The 24142-nt window shown below is 39.2% G+C and overlaps 2 protein-coding genes across 3 annotated transcripts; one reads left to right on the forward strand and one right to left on the reverse strand.

Moving 5' to 3' along the window:
- The first annotated feature begins 1908 nt into the window (after nt 1–1908).
- LOC102218707 (alpha-1,3-mannosyl-glycoprotein 4-beta-N-acetylglucosaminyltransferase C-like) lies at nt 1909–11361 on the forward strand. Of its 2 annotated transcripts, none has more exons than XM_005804862.2 (5): nt 1909–2112; nt 5986–6084; nt 6227–6368; nt 9095–9349; nt 9441–11361. In XM_005804862.2, exons 2-5 carry the CDS (start codon nt 5989–5991, stop codon nt 10325–10327), a joined length of 1380 nt encoding a protein of 459 aa, XP_005804919.1. In that variant the 5' UTR covers nt 1909–2112; nt 5986–5988; the 3' UTR covers nt 10328–11361. The 2 variants fall into 2 exon arrangements, with proteins under 2 accessions (XP_005804919.1, XP_023194516.1); XM_023338748.1 differs by lacking the exon at nt 1909–2112 and adding an exon at nt 2119–2572.
- Nucleotides 11362–14632: 3271 nt separating this feature from the next.
- On the reverse strand, nt 14633–23289 carry cfap126 (cilia and flagella associated protein 126). The gene is made up of 5 exons (XM_014470912.2): nt 23223–23289; nt 23067–23129; nt 22777–22848; nt 22499–22687; nt 14633–15131 (listed from the first exon to the last, which is right to left on the reverse strand). The coding sequence occupies exons 1-5, from the start codon at nt 23247–23249 to the stop codon at nt 14838–14840; spliced, it is 645 nt and encodes a 214-aa protein (XP_014326398.1). The 5' UTR covers nt 23250–23289; the 3' UTR covers nt 14633–14837.
- Nucleotides 23290–24142: the final 853 nt, after the last annotated feature.

The following is a 24142-nucleotide window of genomic DNA, read 5'->3' on the forward strand; positions in this document are numbered from 1 at the left end:
TAGAACTATTAAAGGACATAAAGCTCAAAAAGATGATTTTGCATAACATCCCACCTTTAAATAAACACATCAGTTGAAGAACCCATTGTCGGACGGATTCTGACAATGGGAGAGTTGTCACCTGTTTTCCCACAGGTTTGTTTTAGGTCAGTCACAATTATCAAAATAATTTCTCTTTGCTAAATATAAGAATGAGAGAATCTGAAGTTTACATACATTTCCTCAGTTAGCATTCCATTTGAACTCTTTGATCTTGGTCTCGACTTTTGGGTTTCCTTCCAGGTATTGTGGTTGAAATGAGTCCTGGTTTTTTCCTTCTGATGTAACTGTTTGAAGTCTGGTTTCTGGACCGCCTCACTCACACAGGCCTTTTCAGATTTCAGATATACCCACAACTTCTCCATAGGATTGAGATAAGGACCAAAACATTGACTCTGTTGTCCTCAAGCCGCTTTAAAACCACTTTGGCTGTGTGCTGAGGGTTTCTGTCCATCTGGAAGACCAATCTGCTTTTACTTCCTGGCTGAGGTCTTTAGCTGTTGTTGCTTCAATATTTTCCCATGTAATGTTCTTTCCTCATGATTCCATCTGTTTTATGATGGAATCATAAAATTTGTACTGCAGCAAAACAGCCCCACAACATGATGCTGCCACAACCACACTTCACAGTTAGGACGGTACAGGCATTATCCTTTTTCCTCTAAATGTAACAATGGTCAGTAAGTCCAATATGTTCCATTTTAGTTCCATCAGACCACTGGACATGTCTCCAAAAATGAAGATCTTTGTCCCTGTGTGGATTTGCAAACTGCAGTCTGGCTTTTTATGTTTCTGTTGAAGTAAAGGCTTCTTCCTCACAGAGTGACCTTTCAGCCCAGGACATTTCGTTGTGGATGATGACTCTGTCTCACCAACTCCAGCAGCATCCTCTGGGGTCAATCTGCACATTTTGGACCTGACCCTGTTCATCTCTGCCAGAGCCCGTCTCCTTCCTGAGCGATGTGATGGTTGGACATTCCCGTCATGTCCATACTTGGATGAAATTGTTTAGAGTTGAATGCTGCACCTTAAAACATTTGGAAATTATTTCCCGAGTTGAACCAGAATGGTGCTGCTCCTGATTCTCTTCCTGATATCTTGGCTGATTTTTTTTAATTTTTTTTTATATACATTCCCATAGAGTCCAACAAAAAGCAGAAAGTTTCAGGTCTGACCTTAAAACACATCCATGGCTGTCAGTTAACCTCTCAGATGTTTCTGAAGCCATGACATCATCTGAGCTAGTTATTTAAAGAGACGGTAATCATTCTGCATGTAAACTTCTGCTTTTGAGAGCATTGATAGATAAATGTTTGACATATTCTGTCTCTCATTATTCTGGCATTTAATAATCGAAATTATTTTGGTAACTGACCAAAAACGAGACGAACAATTTGGTCTGGTTAATCTACAGACAGGGAGAAAGAAAGAAAGAAATGTGTAGGTCTAAGTAAACTTTTGTTTTCAGCAGTTGCTTCTCCTATCATTAGCTTAGTTGAAACTAGAGGTTTACGTATTTTCTAACTATCTGATGTCGTGGTCAGTAAGGTCCACCAGTAGGAAACTTATGAGTGACATCTGTAGTTTGGAGAAATTTGATCATTCAGAGATTGGATGAAATTAGTTAGGCCAGGCTGGCTTTTTAAGAATGCAGCATAATAATGTGCTACTATCTTAAACGGCTCATTTAAGGGAATACATTTTCAGTCTCTCGGTGTCATTCCTGAGCCTTTCCACGCTGGGTCTTCCCACACTGTTTCTGTCTCCTAGCCCAGCCCCTGAGTGCAAACTGCGCAGCGGATTGGGCCTCGTTCCGGCGCTACGACACGCCCTCCCTCCGCAGCCGGGCGCCGCCACCTGATGCTCGGCAGCCTAAACTTCAGTTCTGACAGCGAGCAGAGGAGCACAGAGCTGCAGCTCTGGCTGTTTCCAACCCACTCAGCTTCTCTCTGTGGATTTCCGAGGCTGTTTATAAGTACCGTCCAGGGGAGGGAGAGGCGTTGGCTGTGAGGTTCTGCCGCGCCTCGGAGGCAAACTGACTGGAAAGAGAGAAGGGAAGTTTCAGTGAGGACGGTAAGCTTTGCTGCAGTGTGTCATCTCAGATTTGTAAAAATGTCGGACATGTTTCGGGGTTTTTTTTTTCTTTCCTCGAGCTGCAACTGAGAGTTTGTTATCTGTTGGGAACCGACGGAACAAACTCGCCCGACCTGCCGCTCAGGTTGGTTCAGGCTGGATGTTTTCTTCGCGGTATTTGCTAGAAACTCTTAGCGCAGACGGACGGGACAGAAATAGCGTCCATCCACAGCCTCGGTTATATTTGGAGCGAGCGCGAGCGCCCAGGCTGCTGGCTGAAAAGAGAAACATTTCCTGATTTATTGCGTCTCGCGCCCAGCAGAGAGGAAACCAGACCGCGAGAAGAAACTTCCATGAAGGGATGAGATCTTCAAACGACTCTATTGAGTTTAGGTTTGTCTGTGTTGCAGTGCCGCAGTGCTCTCTTCCGCACTGTACAGTGACATGAAGTGGATATACTGTAAGTATAAAAAAGTACTTCATGAAAAATAAGGCACTTTTTAATAGCAGGTCGGTTTACATGCTGTTATTTTTTAGCAGGTAAACATGTTTTTCAGACGCCCGCACATTGTAATATTCTTTTTTTTTTTTTTTTTTTAAATTGCCGCGTTTTCATTAGCTGCTAGGAGAAAAGTGATGAGACGACACACATTAAGAAAATATAAAAGTCTTTGTGTAATTCATCTATTTAATGTGTTTCATTTGGTGATGGAGTTACTGACGTAAACTTTTCAATAATATTCTTATTTACTGAATATGAATATTGTGTCTGATGTCCATATGGTCCAAAATAACTGAAAGAAGAAACCTTATCTTTAAAAACAATTCACACTTATTCTTTTAAAAACCTGTTTTCGTTTAATGTATTTTTCTCAACACCTACTTCTGGCTTAATTTGACACTTTTTACACCTTGAGCTGTTCATTTTCCTTGGATTGTTCTATCTACAGCATTGTGTACCTGTGATTTTTGTGCATTATTTGTCACCATGTGTTATTAAAAAGCTAGACCTGCACTAAATTTAAAAAAGTCACACCATATCACAACAATTTCAATTTATTGCCGACAATATCACAATATTAACCGCAACCATTCCACATTTTTCCGACTCCTATCTTTGTGCTTCCAGCAGTTTGTGTGACATTTATCACCTGGATGATTGCAACAATGTCAGCTGTGAACATACTCACAATTTACTGTACCAAATGGCCCGGAATCGCTTTTCAGTTCATAGAAAAATGGGAAAATAAAACTTAGGTTTTCGAAACAAAATATGCTCTCTCCATCACAATTTGGACTCCCTAAATGTCTCGTTGTTGCATGGACCTCGAGGCAAAGTGCAAAACAGTTGAAGTCAGGAGTCGGCAGCTTTTATAATCTAGAACCAATTTTTCCCCTTTTCCCTACAAACAAAATGTGTTTAGAGCAGTAAATCTTAGTTAATCCCCTCTTTTTGATGTACACTTACTGTACAAATCCTTTTTATATTTTATAGTTAAAGAACTCAAATTTTTTAAAGCAATTTTAGGTTTCAAAACAACAATAAAGACATTTTCTTGAGTGAAACACTTCACATATACACATGAAAAATAACATTAAAAAGCATGTTCCTTGCAGCTAAATGACAAAATTAAGAACTGAACAAGCAAAGAAAACAATCATAACATCAAGGTCATAATAGTGTGTGAAATTTATGCAAATATAGGATAAAAACATAGAAAATGGTGGAATGAGTTTTTTTCATTTGTTTTTTAATCTATACATTATAGACATTGTTCAGGCCTTCGCCAAAGAATTGAAAGGCTACTGAGGACACACAGGACTCTGGAGCTGCAGGTTTAACTGCAAGAAAACACAACGCTCATCTATGTGTTTACTTTTAAATCTGCTCCTATAAAACATGTCAAACGTGGACCACTAAGATTGACAGACTTTGGCTAAAACAAATGACAGTAACATATATATATAATTTATTTTTAGCAAAGTGATAAAATAAAAAGTAGCTACGATGCAAAATCAACTTTTTTGAGCTTTACATCATGTTAGAATGTTATTCCCTCTCATCAAAACCAAATCTGGAGTGTTGCTTCGATTCTTTCCTACGTTTTACACCTAACTGAAGTAATGACATAAATGTGTCACCTAGCGTTAAAGAAAAGCTATATTGTGCCTATGAGAAGGTTTATGGGTTTATGGGTCTGTGTGAATCATAAATTGGTGAAACATTGATCGGATGTAAGATCCAGAGACATGGTGAAAACTTAACAGAGGATAAAAACATCAGAGGACACAGGCTGTCCTCACGGTTTGCCTAGGGTGGAGGCAGATCCAAGGATTTGGATTGGAAATCAGATGCACTGTTGGAGAAGACTGGTGACCTGTCCAGGATGACCCCGTCTCTCACCTGGAAGGTTAGCTGGAGATAGACAGCAGCACCTCCAGACCTCACTAGGGACAAGGGTGTTAGAAAATGGATGGATGGATGTTGGAGAAGAATACCAACTTCTCCACACATACAAATGTTTTTCTTTTAATAGCTAACTTTGATTTGGAATCTATAGATTAAATACACGGAAACGTTTTTTAAAAATCCAGTTATATTATTTTACATTTATGCTTTAAACATTTTGTAATTGCTTATAAATAATAAAAAGCAGTAAAATCACTGCAAAAGACAAACCACTCAAGTTCAACACCTGAAGATGCTGTATGCATCCCTAAAACAGCAATATCTGAACAGCGTTCTTTTTCTTTTTTCCCCCCAAATTAACACAGCAGAGACTTTAAAGTTATAAACACTTATGAACGCAATAGCTGGGAATGAACAGTGATTAATCTGGGGGAAATGCGGTGTAAGCCAAAGTCAACAAAAGCATAAATGTAGGTCGGAAAGCTGCAGCAGCTGCAGCCTTGCTGTGCCAGGCCTGTGAGGTCTGAGTCCAGCAGAGGACCAGAGAAACCTGCTGTCAAGTCTAAACGCAACAAAATACTCCTCACAATCTGTTCCAGCACATTAGATTAACACTGGCCTCAAGTTGAATGTACCGCTCTGACGATGCAATATCTTAGTTTTAAAGGGACAGTATTACGTGTTTTCCGGCCACATAGTATTATTTTATAGCAGAATCCAGTAACTATGTTGCCTTCAGTTGTTATAAAAATGCTCTATATATCTAATATGACTTAAAATAAATCTCACTTTGTTATTTAACGTGTTGAAATTGGGCCTCTGTCTCTTTAAAAATTCCTGCTCTTTCTGAAACTCAGACCTTCAGGAAGTCATCGTAACGTCTGACTTTTATTAAACCTTTAGCAACGTTTTTACCAGGACTTCACTGAGAAGTAGCTCGCAGAAAGAGCTCAGCAGATGTGTTGTTTCACCAGGTGTTTGCTAATTGCTGCTGGCTAGTCTGAAGGAGCTGAGTGAGTGAGTCCTGGAGGAGGGCTGCTCTGTGAGGCGGAAGCTTGGGGGAGGAGGAGCTGCGTGTTGAAGGCGGTGCTAGGTCCACCCAGGCGTCTTGGACAACTGAATGGTTGCCATGAAGGTTAAAGGATTTCTCAAACTTGTGTGAAAGAATCAAAGCAACACTCCTGGTATGTTTTTGATTGTGGAATAACATTATAACATGACTTAAAGGTCAAAATAGTAGATTTTTGCATAATACTGCCCCTTTAAGTTAGCTGGAGAACAATCTTTGGAGTTCAGATCTCCAGAAGACACAGTGAGTTTATCTCAGTCTAGTCACACACAGCCGGGTGTTATCTGTATCTGAGCCTTCTGAAATATTAATCCTCCCACAGCTGAATTATTTACTGTTGCACTGACTTGGTTTCACCTCAACACAAACGTCGATGTGTTTGCATGTGTGACAGGAAATGCGACGGCGTTCTAGAAAGAAGAGTGCAGTTCTGGGAGTTCTGCTACTCGTCACTGTCCTGTACTACTTCTATCCGTTCGAATTCCTCCTCACGGTGAGATCCCCGAGCTAAACAAAAAATGAGGTGAATCCTGTCCAACAGGAAACGACACCTGGAAGTGTTTGAGTCTGCTCTGTTTTCCCCTCCAGATGTGGTTCCACCGAACAAGCAAACATTGGTCGTTTGTGTCTTTCAGGGTTTGACTAGATCGCCTCCAAAGCAACTGAGCTGGCAGGTGGAGAGGCTCGTCAGTAAGGAGTCCTGGGCGGAGCAGGGAGATTATCTGCCTCTCAATGTGTCCTATCAGCTGCTGGCAGGAACGCCATCGACTCAGCAGAGTGAGTTCCACTCACAGTTGGCTAGTAACTGGTTATATTTACTCAGTTACACTTAATTGAGTAAAATTATGGGGGGAAAAAATTCTTTTAGGAGTATTTTTACTATGCTGTACTTTTTACTTTTACTTGAGTATTTATATTATGTGTCACTACTCTTTGAGTAAAATTCCTGGATCCTCTGCCCACTGAGAGTAACTCCACTGAATGAAGAACAAACTTGTTTTAACCAAAACTTCACCACACATATACACACACACACACACACACACACACCCCTGCAGTTCATATTAAAGTTTTACACATCGAAAGAATTTGATTTGGTTTCTTTTGCCCGAGTTTATTTTACACATATGTTATTTATATGAATCATCATGTAGGTCTGTAAATATCAAAATCTCCACGTCACATCGTTGATCTCAGTAAAAGGTAGCGATATTGACTGACTAACAGTTACACCAAGCCCCCAGCTCACACTGGTCCAAAACACACTGATGAGCCCCAAGATGTTTGGAAAATATTCACTGCAAAAGCACAAAATCTTACCAAGTATGTTTTTGGTCTAGTTTCTGGTGAAAATATCTTGGTTAACTTGAATTAAGACAAAACAAACTTATAAAAAACGTTTCTGCAATATATAGAATCAATCTGTCGATCGATCGAGTTGGGGGTGATCGATCTGTGAAAAGATCGATCACCCCCAATTTCTCCCTGAGCTGCTTTTTTTTATTTTTAGACATTAATATTGATTTAAAAAAAGTATCAGTTCCACTATCAGATTATTTCACTTAAGACAGCAAATTTTTCCCAAATAATCTATCAAAGGAATTAGTACTTTTTTAAACATCAATATTAAGAAAGAATTGATTTCGAACAAGCTCCTATATCTTGTTAAAAAGTTACTTGTAAGTTAGGTTTGTCTTATTTGAAGTGTACTGAGATATCTGCACTATGAACTAGACCAAAAACACTTGGTAAGATTTTGTTTTGTTGCAGTATCTTGAGGACTGATGAGACAAAAGCTGAATTTTGGAAGGTGTGACCCCCTTGCATCAAGTGAAAACCTAACAGAGCTCTTCACAATAAAAACAACATACCTGCAGTCAGACATGATGGTGGGTGTGTGATGATTCTGGACCTTGCTCTATTGATGGAACCGTCAATTCATGTCTCGTAAAATGACCGTATCAGTTCGTGACTTAAAGCTCAGTCTCTTGTTTTATGTAGCAGGACGAAGATGAAGCAAACCACCAAGCCCACCTCTGGATATCTCAGAAAACCCAAAACTAAAGGAAGGTTTTAGAGTAGCCTGGAAAAAGCCCACGGTTAAATCTGATTGAAATGCTGTGTCGTGACTGTAAATAGGCCGTCCATGTCCGAAAACCCTGCAATGGGAACAATTCTGCAAGGAGGAATGGGCCACAATTGCTCCACAAACACTTGATGCCAGTTGCTGCCATACGGCTAGGACGGTTAAGATTGGCTCTTCTCTTTTAAAACATAACATTTTTATTAATTTAGTATTAATAAAAAAATCAACAGTCAAATTCAGTTGTTTTAGAACAATTAAATGAACTCTAAATGACACCATTAACAAAGTGAGTGTTCTGGCCCTCTAAACCTCACTAAACCTCTGACATTATAAACCTGATTGTATAAAACCCCGTCGGCGTCTCTCACCCTCCTCCTCTCTGTAGCAACACTTTGTAAAAAAAACAAACTGTAAAGCAGATTACAGTCTGCCTCTGTCCATCAACTAATGCCTTTAAAAAGACTCCATCATTAAAAATGCATGAAATAAAGTGACAAATCCATTTATCTGTTTTTTTCCAATTTAACTACAGCAGTAGTCATTTTAAGTGTATCAATAATTTGAGGGGTTGTGTGTTTTATTAAAAGACAAAAATCAGCATTTGTTGGGTTTAGAATATTAGATTATAAAAAGAATTACCTCATAAACTCCTCCGTCTCACTATTTATAAAACATTATATTTGTCTGCCTAGGATTGTATTCGATAAGTTAGAATATTGCTACATTTCAGTAACTCTGCCCTTAATTTATGTTTATAAAGATTTTCTGCTTACAGTTAATGAAAATGATATTTAGAATTACATCAGTCATTACATTTTAAATGGAGAAATGCAAACTTAATGAAAATGATGTTTAAAGCTGCAGCTGTCTCCATGTCGTGACGGCATGTTATGAGATGGATAATCTGTGAAAAGATCGATCTCCCCCAACTCCTCCCTGAGTTGCTATTGCCGTTTGAAGAAATGCACAACAACCGACCAAAAACAACCAATCAGAGCCAGGAGGAGGGGCTTAGCGCTGTCAGTCAACCTCATGTACTCACTGCTCAATGTTTTAATGGTGGAGAAACAACGTTTTTCCTTACAGGAAACCAGTTTATCCGCCATCATCTGTGGCACTGCTAACTAGCCTGAGCATCCAGGCTAGTTAGCAGTGTAGCAAAGAACAGAGGATGTCAATTTAAAAAAAAATAAAAAATTCCCCACATATTATCCATCTCATACCATACTGTCATGGCATGTTTTAACAAATATGTTATATATATATATATATATATATATATATATCATAAAAGTTACATACTGCAGCATTAATATTGAATAAAAGTTGTTATTTTCAAAAAGTACTTTTCAGGACACGTTCTAATTCATTAATATGACTGTATGTAGATTTTCATTCCCGTCTGGATACATTTCAGAGTTCCTAACCATCGGCATGTCGTCAGTCAAGCGGAAGAAGGGCAGCTACCTGGTTCCCACGCTGCAGTCGCTCTTCTCTCAGTCGTCTCCTGAAGAGCGCTCCTCCATGGTGGTGGTGGTGCTGATCGCAGACTTCGACGTTCGCTGGGTAACCAGTACCGTCAGGGAAATCAACTCAACGTTTGCCTCTGAACTGGACCGAGGCCAGCTTTTAGCCATCCACGTGACCCAGAAGTGGTATCCTCCTCTGACAGGTGCAGCAGATGAATTCCAGCCAGGCAGGAAGCTTGAGTAAAGTTCTTGCCGGTGTTTTATTCATGCAAGTCTCTCTGCTTCTTCTTGAAGGCTTGAAGAGGAACTACGACGACGCTCCCGACCGGGTGTCGTTCCGCTCCAAGCAGAATGTGGACTACGCCTTCTTGATCCACTACAGTGCAGGTCTGGGCCAGTACTACCTCCAGCTGGAAGATGACGTCTTTTCAGCGCAGAACTTTCTCACCACTATTCGGAGGCACATTGAGGAGCAAAACACAAAAAAGGGCACCTGGGCGATGTTGGAGTTTTCAGCCCTTGGTTACATCGGGAAACTCTACAAGTCCTCCGACCTTCCTCTTCTGGCTCGCTTCCTTTTTCTCTTTTACCAAGAAATGCCTTGTGACTGGCTGATGTCTCATTTCCGACAGTTGATGACCCAAAGAGAGACCATCCTCTTTAAACCCTCGCTATTCCAACACATGGGCACTTTTTCGTCATTCCAGGGAACATACAACAAGCTAAAGGATAAGAACTTTGAAGAGGGGCTGTACACCAATCCCTCAGCTGAAGTTTATTCAAACATTTCCACCTACCAGAAGAACTTCCCCAAACTGGCCTGGGCTCCCGGGGAGGGTTTCTTCTGGGGACGCTCTCCAGAAAGAGGAGATCATTTGACGGTGGTGTTCCAGGAGCCGGTGGTGGTGACGGGGATACTGGTGGAAACGGGATCAGGAGGAAAGGACCTCCTGGACTCCGGTCAGGTGGAGCTAGGCCAAGACGTACTCACTGCAGCGATAAAGAGCTGTAAAACCTTCCAGTCACTGGGAGCTTTTATGAATGGGAAATTTGAAATGCGAGAGGTAGACAAACTGCGCGGCTCTGCCTCTTCATGTCTGAGGATATCGGTGACAGCTGGGCAGAAAGACTGGGTGATCGTTCGGAAAATAAGAATCACAACGAAGTCCAGCGCATCCTGATGCCAAACGTAGCTGGTTTGTCTGTCTTCCAGCCTGACTAACATTTGACTTTCCAGTTGGAGTCAACATGCATGTTACGAAACATCGACATCGACCGTGCCTCAGTGGAGCTGCTTCCAACCTGGAGTTGTTTGACCAAAGCAAACAATGTGCAGTGATTAGATAAGCCATAGCAGATAAGCAAGCAAATCCATTTGGTCTTTGTGTTTCTTATTGTAGGACTCTGCAACATTTTTCGTTTTTTTTATGCTCCATTTTCCTCTAAACTATGTATTTGTACCTTTTTACTTAAAGTATAAATCACTTTTTGCAAATGTTTTCTTGCATCACATTTTCTAGAAGGAAACCCGTGCTACCTCACACATCAAATGTGTCATTTTCTTGGACCAAGGCTTGTGTGCATCAGTCTTTATTTATATGTAAAACCCTCAAATCTATCTGCTCGTAATATCTATCAGAGTAGCTGCGTTTCCATTGACTATATGATTGCGCAATTTGACATATCAAAAATAAATTTGCTGCTTCAGAAATACAGGTTTATCGCCAAACATTTTGGTTAATAGAAAACCATTTTTTTGCATCACACAAGTCACATGGTCAGTAAGTGGATATCACCATCGGCAGAAACCGCAAAGATAACAACAGGAAGTAGTAGAAGGATAATGCAGTGCTCATGTGTAATTTTAGTTGCGTTTCTTATTTAGTAGAAACACTGCAATTGCGAAATTGTCTTGTTTTCAATATTAGTGGAGTATTAACAAGGTATTGCGCACATTTCTAATGGAAACACAGCTACTGTCAGGCTATGAGTAGTTTTTTTTTTGTTTGTTTTTTTTTTACATACAAATGAACTGTTATCGTTTATCTGAACTGTTTCAAGGCAACAGATGTGTGGCCTGAGGCAGGAGTCCTTAGGAAATGTGTTTTCTGACCAAAGCTGTTATTTATGCAAAGGTGTGAGTTTGTCGGACAGCAAAAACTGCTGCTAAATGTCCTGCTACCCAAAACCATTAAAGTTATGCACCAACTGGTTACTGGTACAAAGGTTTACTGAGGTTTTACGGTTAGGATTCTGACTTTTATTATGACTTTTTCCACATCCACGGCTACGGTCAAAATAATATTGTTCTAGACAATAAATCAAACCAATTTTTGGTAGAAATTGTTTCTATGTGGGAAATGGTTTACCTGCAGGTGCATTAGAGTAATTGGACTCCTGCAGTCATTCTAATTTGAAGAGGGGTTAGACTCCAGATTCTAACTGAAAAGTGTTCCTCCTGAAAATCTGGGTAAAATGACTTGTTTCAGACATTGTTCAGGAGAACAGCTGAGCTTTGGTTATAAAGATGGTGAGGGGAAACCTATGAAGTTCAGAAAATGGCCGGCTGCTCAACTGAAATGATCCCAGGTGCTATGAAACTGAAACAAATATAAGAAAAATTTGGAAAAAAAAGAGAAAACTACATTTATGATATATTGAAGCATAGGCAAAACAGCCAATGATGATGAAGAGGGTCTAGAATTACCTGTTAGGTCTGTAACAATTAGATAATTTCTATGTGAAGCTAGCCTGGCCATTGCTTTCTTACGCAGTTCCGCTCTATTCTCATCTCCCTTCCATTCTCCGTCAGGGACTTCTGCTATTGAACTCGATTTCTCAGGATGCATGTCATCTGGGCCAATCGGCAAACAAAAGGAGTTGTGAAAAAAAAAAAAAAATTTAACTGTACTCTGCTTGTGGTTGTAGCTTTGTAATGGAAGAAGTGAACAAAGCCGTTCAGCAAGTGTTGACCTCGCTTCCAAATATGGAACAGTTAGCCAGGGGGATGTTTAAGACAAAAGGCAAAAGTTTGCTGGTTTTCCAGTTGGCTCAGTTCATTTCTGGTAAGCTCCGTAGCGTTGAGTCGGTGCGTTGCATACAGCATGCCGCCGCCAAATGTTAGCGATTTAGTAAAATCAGTTCCAATCATTTAAAACTTCCACAGAGACCACGCCTCCAGCAAGCTATCGTTTCTTTGTAGCCGAGGGTCCAGACCCTCTGTCCGAAGCAAAGAACAAGGGGCTGCTTTTTACCTGGCAAAAGTGAAGCAAAACTACCAACAAGAACCTCCCTCCATGTCCCAATGTGGTAGATGCTTACAAATACAATGGATACAGGCATAGAGGGAAATGTACAACGAGATGTAGAACAGGTTGGGAAGTGCAGACGAGACGCCTTAGAGGTGGGTCTTTAAGAGTTCCTTCAAAATAGCCGGGGTCAACACTGTTCTAGTATGACTCTGTAGATCATTACATCATCTTGAAACGACACATGAAAACAATCCGAATTGTCTTTAACAGGCGTGGGGACTGCTGGCCAACAATCCTTTGACAAATAGAGTGACAGAGTTGTCACAATCCTTGGTGACAGCATTCAAGTAGATGGGAGAAGTTCCATTAAACTTAAATTTATTTTGAAATTACATGCAGAGAAGGTTTCGATTTGTGAAAGAACACACTGACTGGCCAGAACGCTGCAACCACACAAAATCTTACCAAGTATTTTTTGATTTAGTTTCTAGAATAAATACACTTAGATTGTACACTTAGATTACGAAAAGTAACTTTTCAACGAGATATTGAAGCTGATTTTAAGTAAGTAGTTCCCTAATGTTGATGAAAAAGTACAAGTTCCACTGGCAGGTTATTTTACTTATAACAAGACATTTTCCCCATGATTTGAATAAAGTCTAGAAGATAGCACAGCAGCCTTAGAGGCTAACATCAGCTTTTCATACTTGTGTTGATGAGTCAAAAGTAGAAAAGTAAAGAGGGATAACATTCTGTGCAACAAGCACTTTAAAACTTCATTCATATTTTTTGGTCAGATGTTTTCTATTTTTTCTGTTTCAAGATCAAATGCTTACTTTAGAAAGAGCTGGAGAGGGGGCGGGGTTATGTTTCCTGTTTTGTATAAAACAATTTAGACTGTTACTGATTTTGTTTCAGATAAATCTAAAAATACCACATTATATCTCCATTTACTGAAGGTTATATCCGCTCGTGCATGTGTGGCAGTCAGTTAAAATTGTTTTCAAAAGTGTGAAAGAAAAGAAGAACTCCTGAGCAATCTGGCATGAGCAGAAGTAAATTTTACCCAACAAGTATTTATTTGGTTAAAACTGCCGACAGATATATTTATAAGTCAATAACACAATATAAACTTGTTGGAACGCATGTTTTTGTTCTGATGTTGGTAAAAAAAAAGAAAAGAAAACAGGACAAAATCTCAGAAAGAGGGAGTCCATCAGTTAATCTGATAATCCCTGCTGTGTCCTGTGAACGTTTACAGTACACACCAGGTACAAAATGGCCTTTGGCTCATCCAGCTGTTATTATTGCAGCTCTCCATTAACATCATTTCAACACGCTAATCCCTTTCCATTGAGCAACTATAATACCGTTTGTCTCCTCACTATGAAACCAGCTTAAGTGAATGGAAAATAGAAGTGTAAATGGGGCAACAAAAAATAATATTATGAAGTTATCTTAACCCTTTAACTGTCATGACGACATCGGTGTCCTCATGGACCCACTGACTCACATGCAAGCATTTTGAGGGAGACAGTCGAGGGGTTTTAACGTGTTAACCTGAATTCCACAGCAGCTTATTTACATCGATAGAAACATCTTTGATCAAAATTCTAATCTTTTGATCCAAATTGAGACTGACATGCATTATCTGCCAGAGACATGCATGGTGGATGAGCTGGAGGAAAACAATCCCTTTTTCTTTTGTTGCGTTCAAGGACGCTGGAACTCATAACACCGATCAGCTGACAGAACAATGAGACACACAGAGCTGGGACGGCAGCTTCTATCCAAATCACGCAAGTCTGTTAAACATGTTTCATTTGCTTTGAATGTGTTTGTTACTAGTAAAATTGTTGGAACAGCTTCTGTTATCATTTTTTACCTTCTAGTTCAAATTCTCCTAGCTAGCGCCTCTCTGGCCTGCGGGCGGCTCCTCTTGTGTTTCCATGGGGACTGATCTGTCCCAGGTTCGGCTGGAGACCCCAGCTCTGGGGGAGGAGCTTCGGCTAAATAGGCGGTGCTTTGTATGAGCAAACGGTTAGGTACCCCTGAATGGTTGCCAGGGGAGATTCGAGGATTTCACAATCATGCATAAAAGAACCAAAGAACACTCCAGGTATGTGAGGCAGTAAGATTATAGTATGATGAAAAACCCAAAACATGATTTTTCATAATGCCCCCCTTTAAAGAGACAGTTCAGATTATTTAGAAACAATCAAACATTTATAGAAGGTTGCCTTTAGATATTAGGTACCAAAAATGTATTAATAATCACACTTTATTTGAAAAAACAAAACAAAAAAACACTGAGAAACTCTGCAAACAGATTAAATCAGGTACAGTATCATTACATATTTCCAAAAGTATTGGACTCCAAATGCCTCAGTAGTCTGCAATAAGTTGAACTCTGACTTCCTGAAAACCACGTTTTATAATGTCACTCTTTATTCATGACATTTGCCTTGGTGTACCGTATAATTCTGTGTGGCGTTCCCAGTATGGACTCTGGTATGTCTTGGGTTTCACTGCCAACTCTACTTGTCAAAGACGGACTCTTTTCAGTTGCACTTGTTGGCTTGTCCTTCTGTGCGGCTTGAAGGTTTTGTTGAGCAGGAGATCCAGGCTCACGTCTCTGTGAGCCCTGGCTCCCACTCCCAGCGACGGAGCGGTTCTGAGACTCCGACCGGACTTTAGATGGGTCAGCAGCTTGCTCAGGTGCGTCCTCGCTGGTCTGAAAGAGAGTTTATTGTATATTATTATTATAAAACGATGGATTATCAAAGTTAAAAAAGCACAATGGAAGAAGATACCAAAGAGGGCCACATACACACAAAACAATTAAAGATGAGAAATTCTTCTGGTTTTTCAATTTTACAGTTTCACTGCTGCTCTTATTTGCTGAGGTATGAGAACTTATAAAATAGAGTATTGTTTGCCAACTACACTATCCTTTTTTATACTGAAAAGGATAAAAGCCAGTAGAAAAATTATTGCATTTTGCAGTCATTTTTTTATAATGTATTTTCTTTATTTACGTATTTCTTTCACGTTCATTATATACATAGTTTCTCAAGTAAACATTTTATGTAACTTTTAATCCTGTGTTAACCTTTATGGTGCGTTCAGTTTCACTCAGATCCCAGGTGGAAATACAAGGAGAAATATCCTGATGTTGGAATTCAAATAGGGAAAGTTGGAGATTGTTGAGCAGCAATTTATTGTACAATGTCTGTTTATAACCATTAATGTTTGAAGGCACAACACAGAGACAAATACATTATCAGCTTGTATTCCTACTAGTATTTACATCCAAAGCAGCCAGTCATACTGGTTTGCTGACGTGGAAGTAAAACAGGTTCAGTTCTGGCACCACAGACTGAAGGTCCGACTTCCCAGAAAAACTCATTCGCATTATTGTCATTGTTAGCAGTAGCAGCTAGCTTAATTAGCAGCCAGAGCAATAGCCTAAAAGTAGACAACTGTATCTGCTACGGACTGGCGACCTGTCCAGGGTGTACTGTTGTTTCTCTGTCATGTTCCAGGGACGGAGATTCAAATTAAATTCCCGTTCTTCAGATCGATCGAAATTTGTGTCGAACGTTTTAGCTGGTCTTCAGCAAAAACATTTTTTTATTTGTGCTGCTTCTGCTTTGCAGATATTTACAAAAGTTTAAAGGTCAAAAGATCAACCTCCACCCCCACATTATCCAAATTACACGAAATTGGTGTCTATTGTTTGCCATGTTTGTGCAGGAAACCTTTTTTGTTTGTGTGTCTTTTTAAAGATATTGATAAAAAAAAAGTTTCCAGAGGTCACCAGGGGTCAAGCCCATGCCTCTCAATTTCACAAAATCAAACACAATTGGTGTCAATCAACTCTGCCATGGCATTGCTGGTTTGTGCTGATGAAATGTGCTGCTTTTGACTCGAAGACATTAATGAAAGTTTAAGAGTTAAAAGGTCGACCTTTGACCTTGTTTGATTTGAAGGAGTCTAGTTGACCTTTCATGACCTCTTTAAACATTTATTACTACTATTAATGATAGCAGAATAAACAAAACATTGTTGCTGCACAAATGTAGCAGAAACATTTGGCACCAACTTTGTTAGCTTTGAATTTTTGGGGGGTGTAGAACTCCACTCAGGCAAAACCCAAATAAAGTTGTTTCCCCCTGTAGGACTCTGTGTGTAGCTGCAATGTTGGGAACCTTGTCATAACATTTTAAAGGCAGAAGCAAGAATCGATGAACAAACTTATTTTTAGCTGCAAGCCTGGAGAAAACAGCTCAGCTCCTGCCAGCGCTTCTGAATGATTATTACGTAATGCCAGCGACGATAAACTTTACATTGTCGTGTTGGGTTTTGGGCTCAGATCAGACGGTTCTAGGATTTATTCATTAAGTCATAGTGGAAGCTGTTTGTCTTTCCAAAAGTAAAAATAGTGGAAATCAAAAGATTATTTAAAATTTGCATAATAATTTGAGAGTTTTTCTTCTTTTACTCATAGAACATTGAGAAATCACAGTGTTTGAGGTTTGTGTGAATTTTAGATTTCTGACTTGCTTTTTATGTTCTGCAGGCCACATCTAACGAGAAACGCTTTTTAAAAAAAAAAAAACAAAAAAAAAAAACACGCACTTGTTGGCATTTGCTTAGTTTTTGCTTCCTTGTTTTGTTTGTTTTAACATATTTTTTTCCACATTAAATCCCCACAAATGAATTAATTTTTAACTTACATGTAGTATTTTATTTATATGGGATTCAGGGGAAGAATCTAATGTATCATCAGAAGACACAGCAGTTAGCACTTCACATTTTATATTGGTATTAATTTCCCAACGGGAAAAGGGAAGTTGTTTATTCCCAAACCTCTCCAAAGTGACTTAATTACTCTACTGGGGCTGATGCTACTTGGAAAGAAAAAAAAAAGAAAGAGAGCCTATTGTGATTCACTTTTCTCTCAGTTAAAATGTGCACAATCTGCTTCTACAGAACACACAACATTAGAAATGTATCTTCTTCAAGACATTACTGAAGAAACGTCCTCAAAATGTTTTTTTCTGATATCGACGGCCTGTTATTTAGGGACACAAAAAGCAGTTTTTTAAAACCAAATTTAGGCCTGAAGATGTACAGTTGTAAAAATAAATTAGGGTACCTCACGAGAGCTGAGTTTCTTTAACACTAGAAAATACTGACTTTATATATTTAAAAAAAGTAAAGAAAGAGGATTAAAGAAAGAAACTGAAACAAAAAAAACCCTGATTGCACATGATTAGAACACTGTTTTCCTTTTTTGTTTTAACACTTATTTATTTTTAAAGTAGAGCAAGTAGAAACTAGAAAATTCCTGAAGAAATTTAACCGGGGCCTGCCAAAGTGTGCCCGTCGGTTTGGACCCAGCGTTCTGATGCTACAAATTAGCATCAATGCTAAAGAAAGCTGCAATCATATGAATACAATGACAAGAATGTTTACTAACATTGACTTGCACCATTCAGTATGATAAAGTAAGTGTATCAGCTAAAATTAGCAAAAATGCTAATGTTAGCGTGATTGCTGTCAGTAGCATGTGGGACATCACTGGGATGTTTTCTATAATGGTATTACTCCATTCAGTAGACTAAACATGGCTAATAAGTCAAATAAATAGCTAATAGCTTATATAAGCTAAAATGCTAATGCTAATGAACTGCCTTGCTGCGCAAGGCAGTTCCCTGACCTGAGAGAAAAAGATAATGCAGAATAATATTATTGCACCGCCTGCGGCGGTGCACTAACCTCAGGGGCATGTTGAGGCTTTTATTTTGAAATTTTTGTTAAGCTTAATTTCAAAGGTCCAAACTAATCCCATGTCTAATAGTCATTGGGTTAAATCAGTTATTTATTGCTCAAAAGAGCAATTACCTAATGTAAGATTTCTCAAGGCTTTTATTTTGAAATTTTTGTTAAGCTTCATTTCAAAGTGCCAAACTACTCCCATGTGTAACAATTGCTGGGTTAAATCAGTTATATAATGCTCAAAAGAGCAATTATCTGATGTAAAAATTGTCAAGGCTTTTATTTTGAAATTTTTGTTAAGCTTAATTTTAAATTGCCACACTAATCCCATGTGTAACAGTGCTGCTTTGGATAAAAAAGTCACATAAAGCCAAAAAGAGCAATTATCTGATGTAAAAATATTCAAGGGTTTTATTTTGAAATTTTCAGTATGCTTCATTTCAAAGAGCTAAACTAATATCATGTGTAACAATGGTTGGGTAAAATCAGTTATAAAAAGCCCAAAACACAAGTAGTTCTAAAGGCCAGCTCAGTCCTCCTCTGTAGTAACTGACAGTTCCTCCATGTTTGTAGTTCTGACATTCAGCTCAGACCTCTTTTGTAGGCACTCAGTGTCCGCCATGTTGTAGTTCTAACCTTCAGTCATTGTAGTTCTAAAGAGCAGTTCAGAGAGGCAGACTAAATTCTATGTCTATTTTGAGTCTAACTGACACTGTTTTGTGTCAGTTAGACTTTTGTTTTGAGTTGAATTTGGCTCGTTTTTTGTTAATTATGTCGCCACAGTTACTCGAAATGCCAACAAAAGTAATAGCTCCCCTCACGGGATTGAGCCTCACGTTTTGATATATATATTGTGAGGGGGCATGCAGCGGTACGAGCCGCATTAACGGTAGTAGGAAGCGGCAGTTATTTTGAGGTGTAGAACAATAGGTGCCTGCCATGCAATGCATAGGGATTACATCCCTATGCATTGCTATGGGCAGGCCCCAAAAAAACAACTGATCCAGTTTTGCAGAATACAAGAGAAAATTAAGAAGATTATAGTCTGCTAATCAACTCTAGTTATTTACCTTTTATCCCTTTAACTGGGGGAAAGCAGCACCAATACAAATTGCCCTCGATGTTCAAAAAGTTAATTTTTTTTACAATTTCACGTGTCTCTTTAACTACACACTCCCAAAACTTGGATATGCAGCAGCATTCCCAATACGACCATTTTTATCTTTAAATGAGCCTCCGATGGTCAAAGACATCAGGGAACCTTTCCTTAATTCGAAGCGTAAATATAATAAATTTGAGAAGCTTTGACTTAATTGTTTCTGACCCCCTCATATATGTGTGGCATACGGGGTTTTCCAAAAATATTTTCTGTGTTTTGCATTCTGATTTGGGAAGACTTCATCAAAACAACCTCAGCCTTTCCCTGCATCAGCCCATGCAAGGCCTGCAACTATGAGGATGTGTGCAGAGAGCACTTAGCTGTGACCGGCCCTTTTTGAAATGAACCGCAAGACTCATTCAAAGGATGCAGTGCAAATATTTGCAGCAGCAAGAGACGGTAGGAAAAGACAAATCTACTACAACACAGATGGGACTGTTTACATTACACTGTGAAATTGAGGCCCACAAGCAGATATATATATATTTTTTGTTTTTGAACATCCCAATCAATAGTTACATTTCTATCCAAATGTGGCTTAAGTTGTTGTGGAAAAACCTGCAGTCTGTGATCCCCTAGCAGTCAGGGGTGGGCAACTCCGGGCCTCGAGGGCCGGTCTCCTGCAACTTTTAGATGTATCTCTACTTCAGCACACCTGAGTCAAACAATGAGGTCATTAGCAGGACTCTTGAGAACTTGATTGCACTTAGGAAGTGATTCAGCTGTTGGATTCACGTGTGTTGGACCAGGGAGACATCTAAGCGTTGCAGGACACCGGCCCTCGAGGACCAGGATTGCCCACCCCTGCGCCTAGCTGATAGGGTGCACACCGAGTCCTTTCAAAATCTCTGACGACTATAAAAGTTGTCTAGTGCACCTCAGAACTCAGCTCAAATGTATCCCAGTTACTCTCCGATTACAGTGTACAGTATTGTCACGAACAGAAGAGAGAGAACACCTGTACTATACTCCCCAGGGCAGTTTCGGAACCATTCAGACTTGAATTGGGACTGAAACGCCTCATGTTGCTTGGGTTGGTAAACACCTCCGAGGTGAAAACAACCTAAATGACTCACAGTCACAACAAAAGGATCAGTAACTCGAAGAACACGACTGACTCTTTCCGTCTGGCATTCCCCAAGTAAAACTGGCAAAACTTGATCTGTTAGAATTTTTACTTCCTGCATGTGGTAAGTTACATATTCTGGGTCAAACTGGGGGTTAAAAAAAAACCTTTTGAATGAAAGTTGAAACATCTACCAGGAAAAGACAAAAAGCCCCATTATTAAGGCACCTGGGGCCACCGAGCTCTGGACGTACACAAAGAAACCTTAAACATGAAAAATGCTGTAATCAATGAATTTGTTATTGTTGAGTATTTTTATAGATTTCTAATTTATTTTTTTCTTGTAATAATTAGACCAACCACTTCTCCTATATGTACTGTAGCTTCTCGTAATCAAAAATAAAAAAGTCAATATAAAGTTGTACCAAATTAGCATAAAAGCAAACGTCTGGTGGCGATGGTAGAAGGAGTTTGTTCTGTAATACTTATATTACAGGACAGCTTTTCACATTGATGGAATTTGGTGGAATGCAGATAAAAACAGCGTTGATTTGATTGATAAAATAATATTTAAACGCATAATTGTAATTGTGAAAGCTGTTTTTGTGGTGGCTAGCAAGCCACAATAAACTTATGGTGGGCTGGATTTTGCCTCTGAGCCTTGAGTTTGACACATGTGCTCTAAATGCTCCACCTAGCTAACATTTAGTGAATATGAGATCTGGAACATGAGGGCAGCTTTAGACACTAAATGGAGTTTAATAATCATTAAATATCTTTAAAACACAGTCTGAAATGATCTTTTGCAGTTTTTCTATTTTAGCAAATCAGGACTTAGTTATAGCCTTTAATTTGGAAGAATGGATTCGTCTTACGGTCTGGAATATTGGAAAATTCTTTATTTGAGTTCTTCATGGTGGTAAGTCATGCGGAACAAGGAAGGAAAAACTGATATTCACAGGTGAGTGTGCTGATGTTCAGACAGCACTATGTTATTCCTGCCATAAAATTACAGATTTGTCGGATTAATACACTCCCACACGCCACTTGCAGTGTGACCTCAACAGGAGTTTTTACAATGTAGAATTTACGACATGCTCTTTAAATTGTTAAGCATTGATTACAAGAGCTAGTAGTCCCTGGGAACTACTAGCTCTTGTGGACACAGCATTACATTTGTGTCCATGTAACGCTTCATGTACTCTGTTTTTCTTTTAAATAAAAAGGAAAAAAAATGTGTTGGAAGCACTTTGCTGTTTGGTTACTCTCCCCCTGCAGTGAAATGGCTAAGGACCACTTCTACACAGTCCAGTACTGTGAGAGTTAACTCAGGTAAGTAACCGGGTCAGGAAGCGGCTGTTCTTTTTATTTCATGTTGCATAGGTGTGCAACATAGCAACTCTATTGACACAACCTGAAGTGTCCAAACTGTTACAAGAAGAAGAAACGACATTTATTAATTTATCTTGATAGGGTCACTTTAGAACCGTGATGGAGCTGGGTCTCCACTGGGGGGGTCGTGAACTAGGATTATTCAATATAAAAGTACTAAAATATGATTAAAAAATTTGCTGTGATAATTTTACTCCTACAGTATTTTTGAAAACAAAATGTTAATATAGCTATTATAAATTGCATAGTCATTATAGCCACATTTAATTAGGTTCTACCTCTCTGCACTTTTCCTACTGTTAACTTACTACTATCGTTGCTTACCCCTCTGACACAGTGACTTGCCCTGTTACCCACGACCAAAATAAATAGATTTAAAACGAATGTAAAAGCAGCAAATCATGAGCACCTCATAAAAATCAATTTTGAACATTTTCTTTTAAACACAGCACAAAAAATTTACTTTGGTTTGGCTTGATTTATGAGAGTCAGACTGATTCATTTTGGCTGCAGCAAGATTGCTAGTAAATTGTCCCAATTTTCACATTCCTCAAAAATGCTGGACGAGGAAAGAGCAGCGATCAGGACGTGCAAAGGGTTGGAGTGACAAGATGGAGGCAGATAATCTGTTGTGGAGATCCTTCAGTAAGGGAGCTGAAAGGAGGAGGTGAACGTATCACACTGTTTGTGTGGACCTGACCTGCTTGCCAACATCTGTGTTCCTGCTGCCTCTGCCTGATTCTGATTTCCCCTCCTGTGGTGGGCAGATTCCCCACAACTTGAGTCTCCTGAGACCGTCCTTTGAACGGGCAGTTGGGTTGATGTGGTGGGCTGGGATACGAGTCGGTAAATCCCAAGTGCCCTTAAAATCTGGCCAGGTTATGCCTTTCTGTAAACCGCATTAGAGACATGCAGAATGGTCCAATCAGAGACTGCCTCAAATGAAAACAGAACAAGTGAATAGTTTTGTGCGCAGACCTTCACCCCTGGGAGCAGATGACCCCTGCTGTTCACAATGAAGGAGGTGTGACCCACGTGTGCACTGGGTCGCTGCAAACAGGGAAACCCACAATATCGTCACCTTCCGAAAATAATCTTTTTCTTTTTAATAAATAAATAAATAAATAAATAAAATCACCATCTCCTTTTTGCCAAAAGATGATTTCTGGGGGGCTTTTAGGAAAGGATTACTTATGCCTTTATTTTAGTAAGGCGACGATATTTACAGATAATCATAGCAGGAACAGGCTGTTGATTTCCATAACTACCTCTTTAAAGTCTTTAGATGTGCACCAGTTCTGCAGCCTCTTGGATCCAAAGGTGCCCTCATACTTTTATCCAAAAAAATATATATATAAAAAATTACTTTACGAAGTTAGAAAAACAATATGTCATTTCTTGCCGTTTACACGAAGTGAGTTTACCTGGTTGGCTGAGAAATTGGAAGACATTGCTGCATCTGCTACCGTCCGAATCTGTTGTGTTGTTGACTGGTCGCTTAGCAACTCTGTTAATCTGAACGCTGCTGAAAAGAAAACTACGGAAACCATCTAGGACAAGGGAGATTTTATTATTATTATTATTATTGTTGTACTACCTCGCAAACGAGCCCTCAATAAATTTGCATATACACTTATTTCTGTCATATAGTCAGAGAAATAACAATTAATGTCAGTTTAAAATGTCACATATGTACAACTTTAAGTTTAGCCAAGCAAAATTGTGCTCACATATTCTTGACTCTTTGGTGCAGAGAAGTGGTTGAAAATCAATCTTTTAACGCGTGTTCATATTTGCCTGAAAATAACTGAAAAATAGTCCAAGTACTTTGGATGTATTTTTTCTCTCCCTTTTTTACAGGATGTTTCTGAGGGACGGCCCTTTGTGCGTTTAAGAAAGCAGGTTTGAAACTTCAGACATCTCAAACGAGACATTAACATGCAACGTAAAATCTTACAAAAACAATGTTGTAGCAGAAAAACTGTTAGTATTCGAGATGCCGCAATGTTGCTAGAGAACTCACAGAGCTAACGCAAAAATAAAAGCAATATGGGGGGAAAGTACATGAACTGTCATTGTTCGTGAAAGAATAAATATATGAATAAATGTTATCGCACACATCTTCAGAACAATTCACATGAACACATACACTTATGGAAAATATTCGCATTCTAGTCTGTGGAAAAACTGTGTAGATTCTAGCGTCAAGTGTGGAGCATGTCTTGTCTTTGCTGTTCGACCAAACCAAGATAATTAAAAACCCGCAAGAAATGTCAAACAAAGAACATTTCCGTATTTAATTATATTTAATTCTTGACAACCCAGTTCAAAGGTCAATCTTCAA

Source organism: Xiphophorus maculatus, chromosome 1, assembly GCF_002775205.1.
Source record: "Xiphophorus maculatus strain JP 163 A chromosome 1, X_maculatus-5.0-male, whole genome shotgun sequence".
Taxonomy (NCBI): Eukaryota; Metazoa; Chordata; class Actinopteri; order Cyprinodontiformes; family Poeciliidae; genus Xiphophorus; species Xiphophorus maculatus.

Bases quoted from the DNA above. Each gene is read 5' to 3' on its own strand.
- LOC102218707 (XM_005804862.2), top strand. From the start codon at position 5,989: ATGCGACGGCGTTCTAGAAAGAAGAGTGCAGTTCTGGGAGTTCTGCTA. The intron at 6,369-9,094 runs GTGAGTTCCACT...GATACATTTCAG, and splicing joins AACGCCATCGACTCAGCAGA to AGTTCCTAACCATCGGCATG. The intron at 9,350-9,440 runs GTGCAGCAGATG...TTCTTCTTGAAG, and splicing joins GTGGTATCCTCCTCTGACAG to GCTTGAAGAGGAACTACGAC.
- cfap126 (XM_014470912.2), bottom strand. From the start codon at position 23,249: ATGTCTTCCAATTTCTCAGCCAACCAG. The intron at 23,130-23,222 runs GTAAACTCACTT...TTTGGATAAAAG, and splicing joins CCAATTTCTCAGCCAACCAG to TATGAGGGCACCTTTGGATC. The intron at 15,132-22,498 runs GTCAGGTCCACA...ACTCTCTTTCAG, and splicing joins ACACAGATGTTGGCAAGCAG to ACCAGCGAGGACGCACCTGA.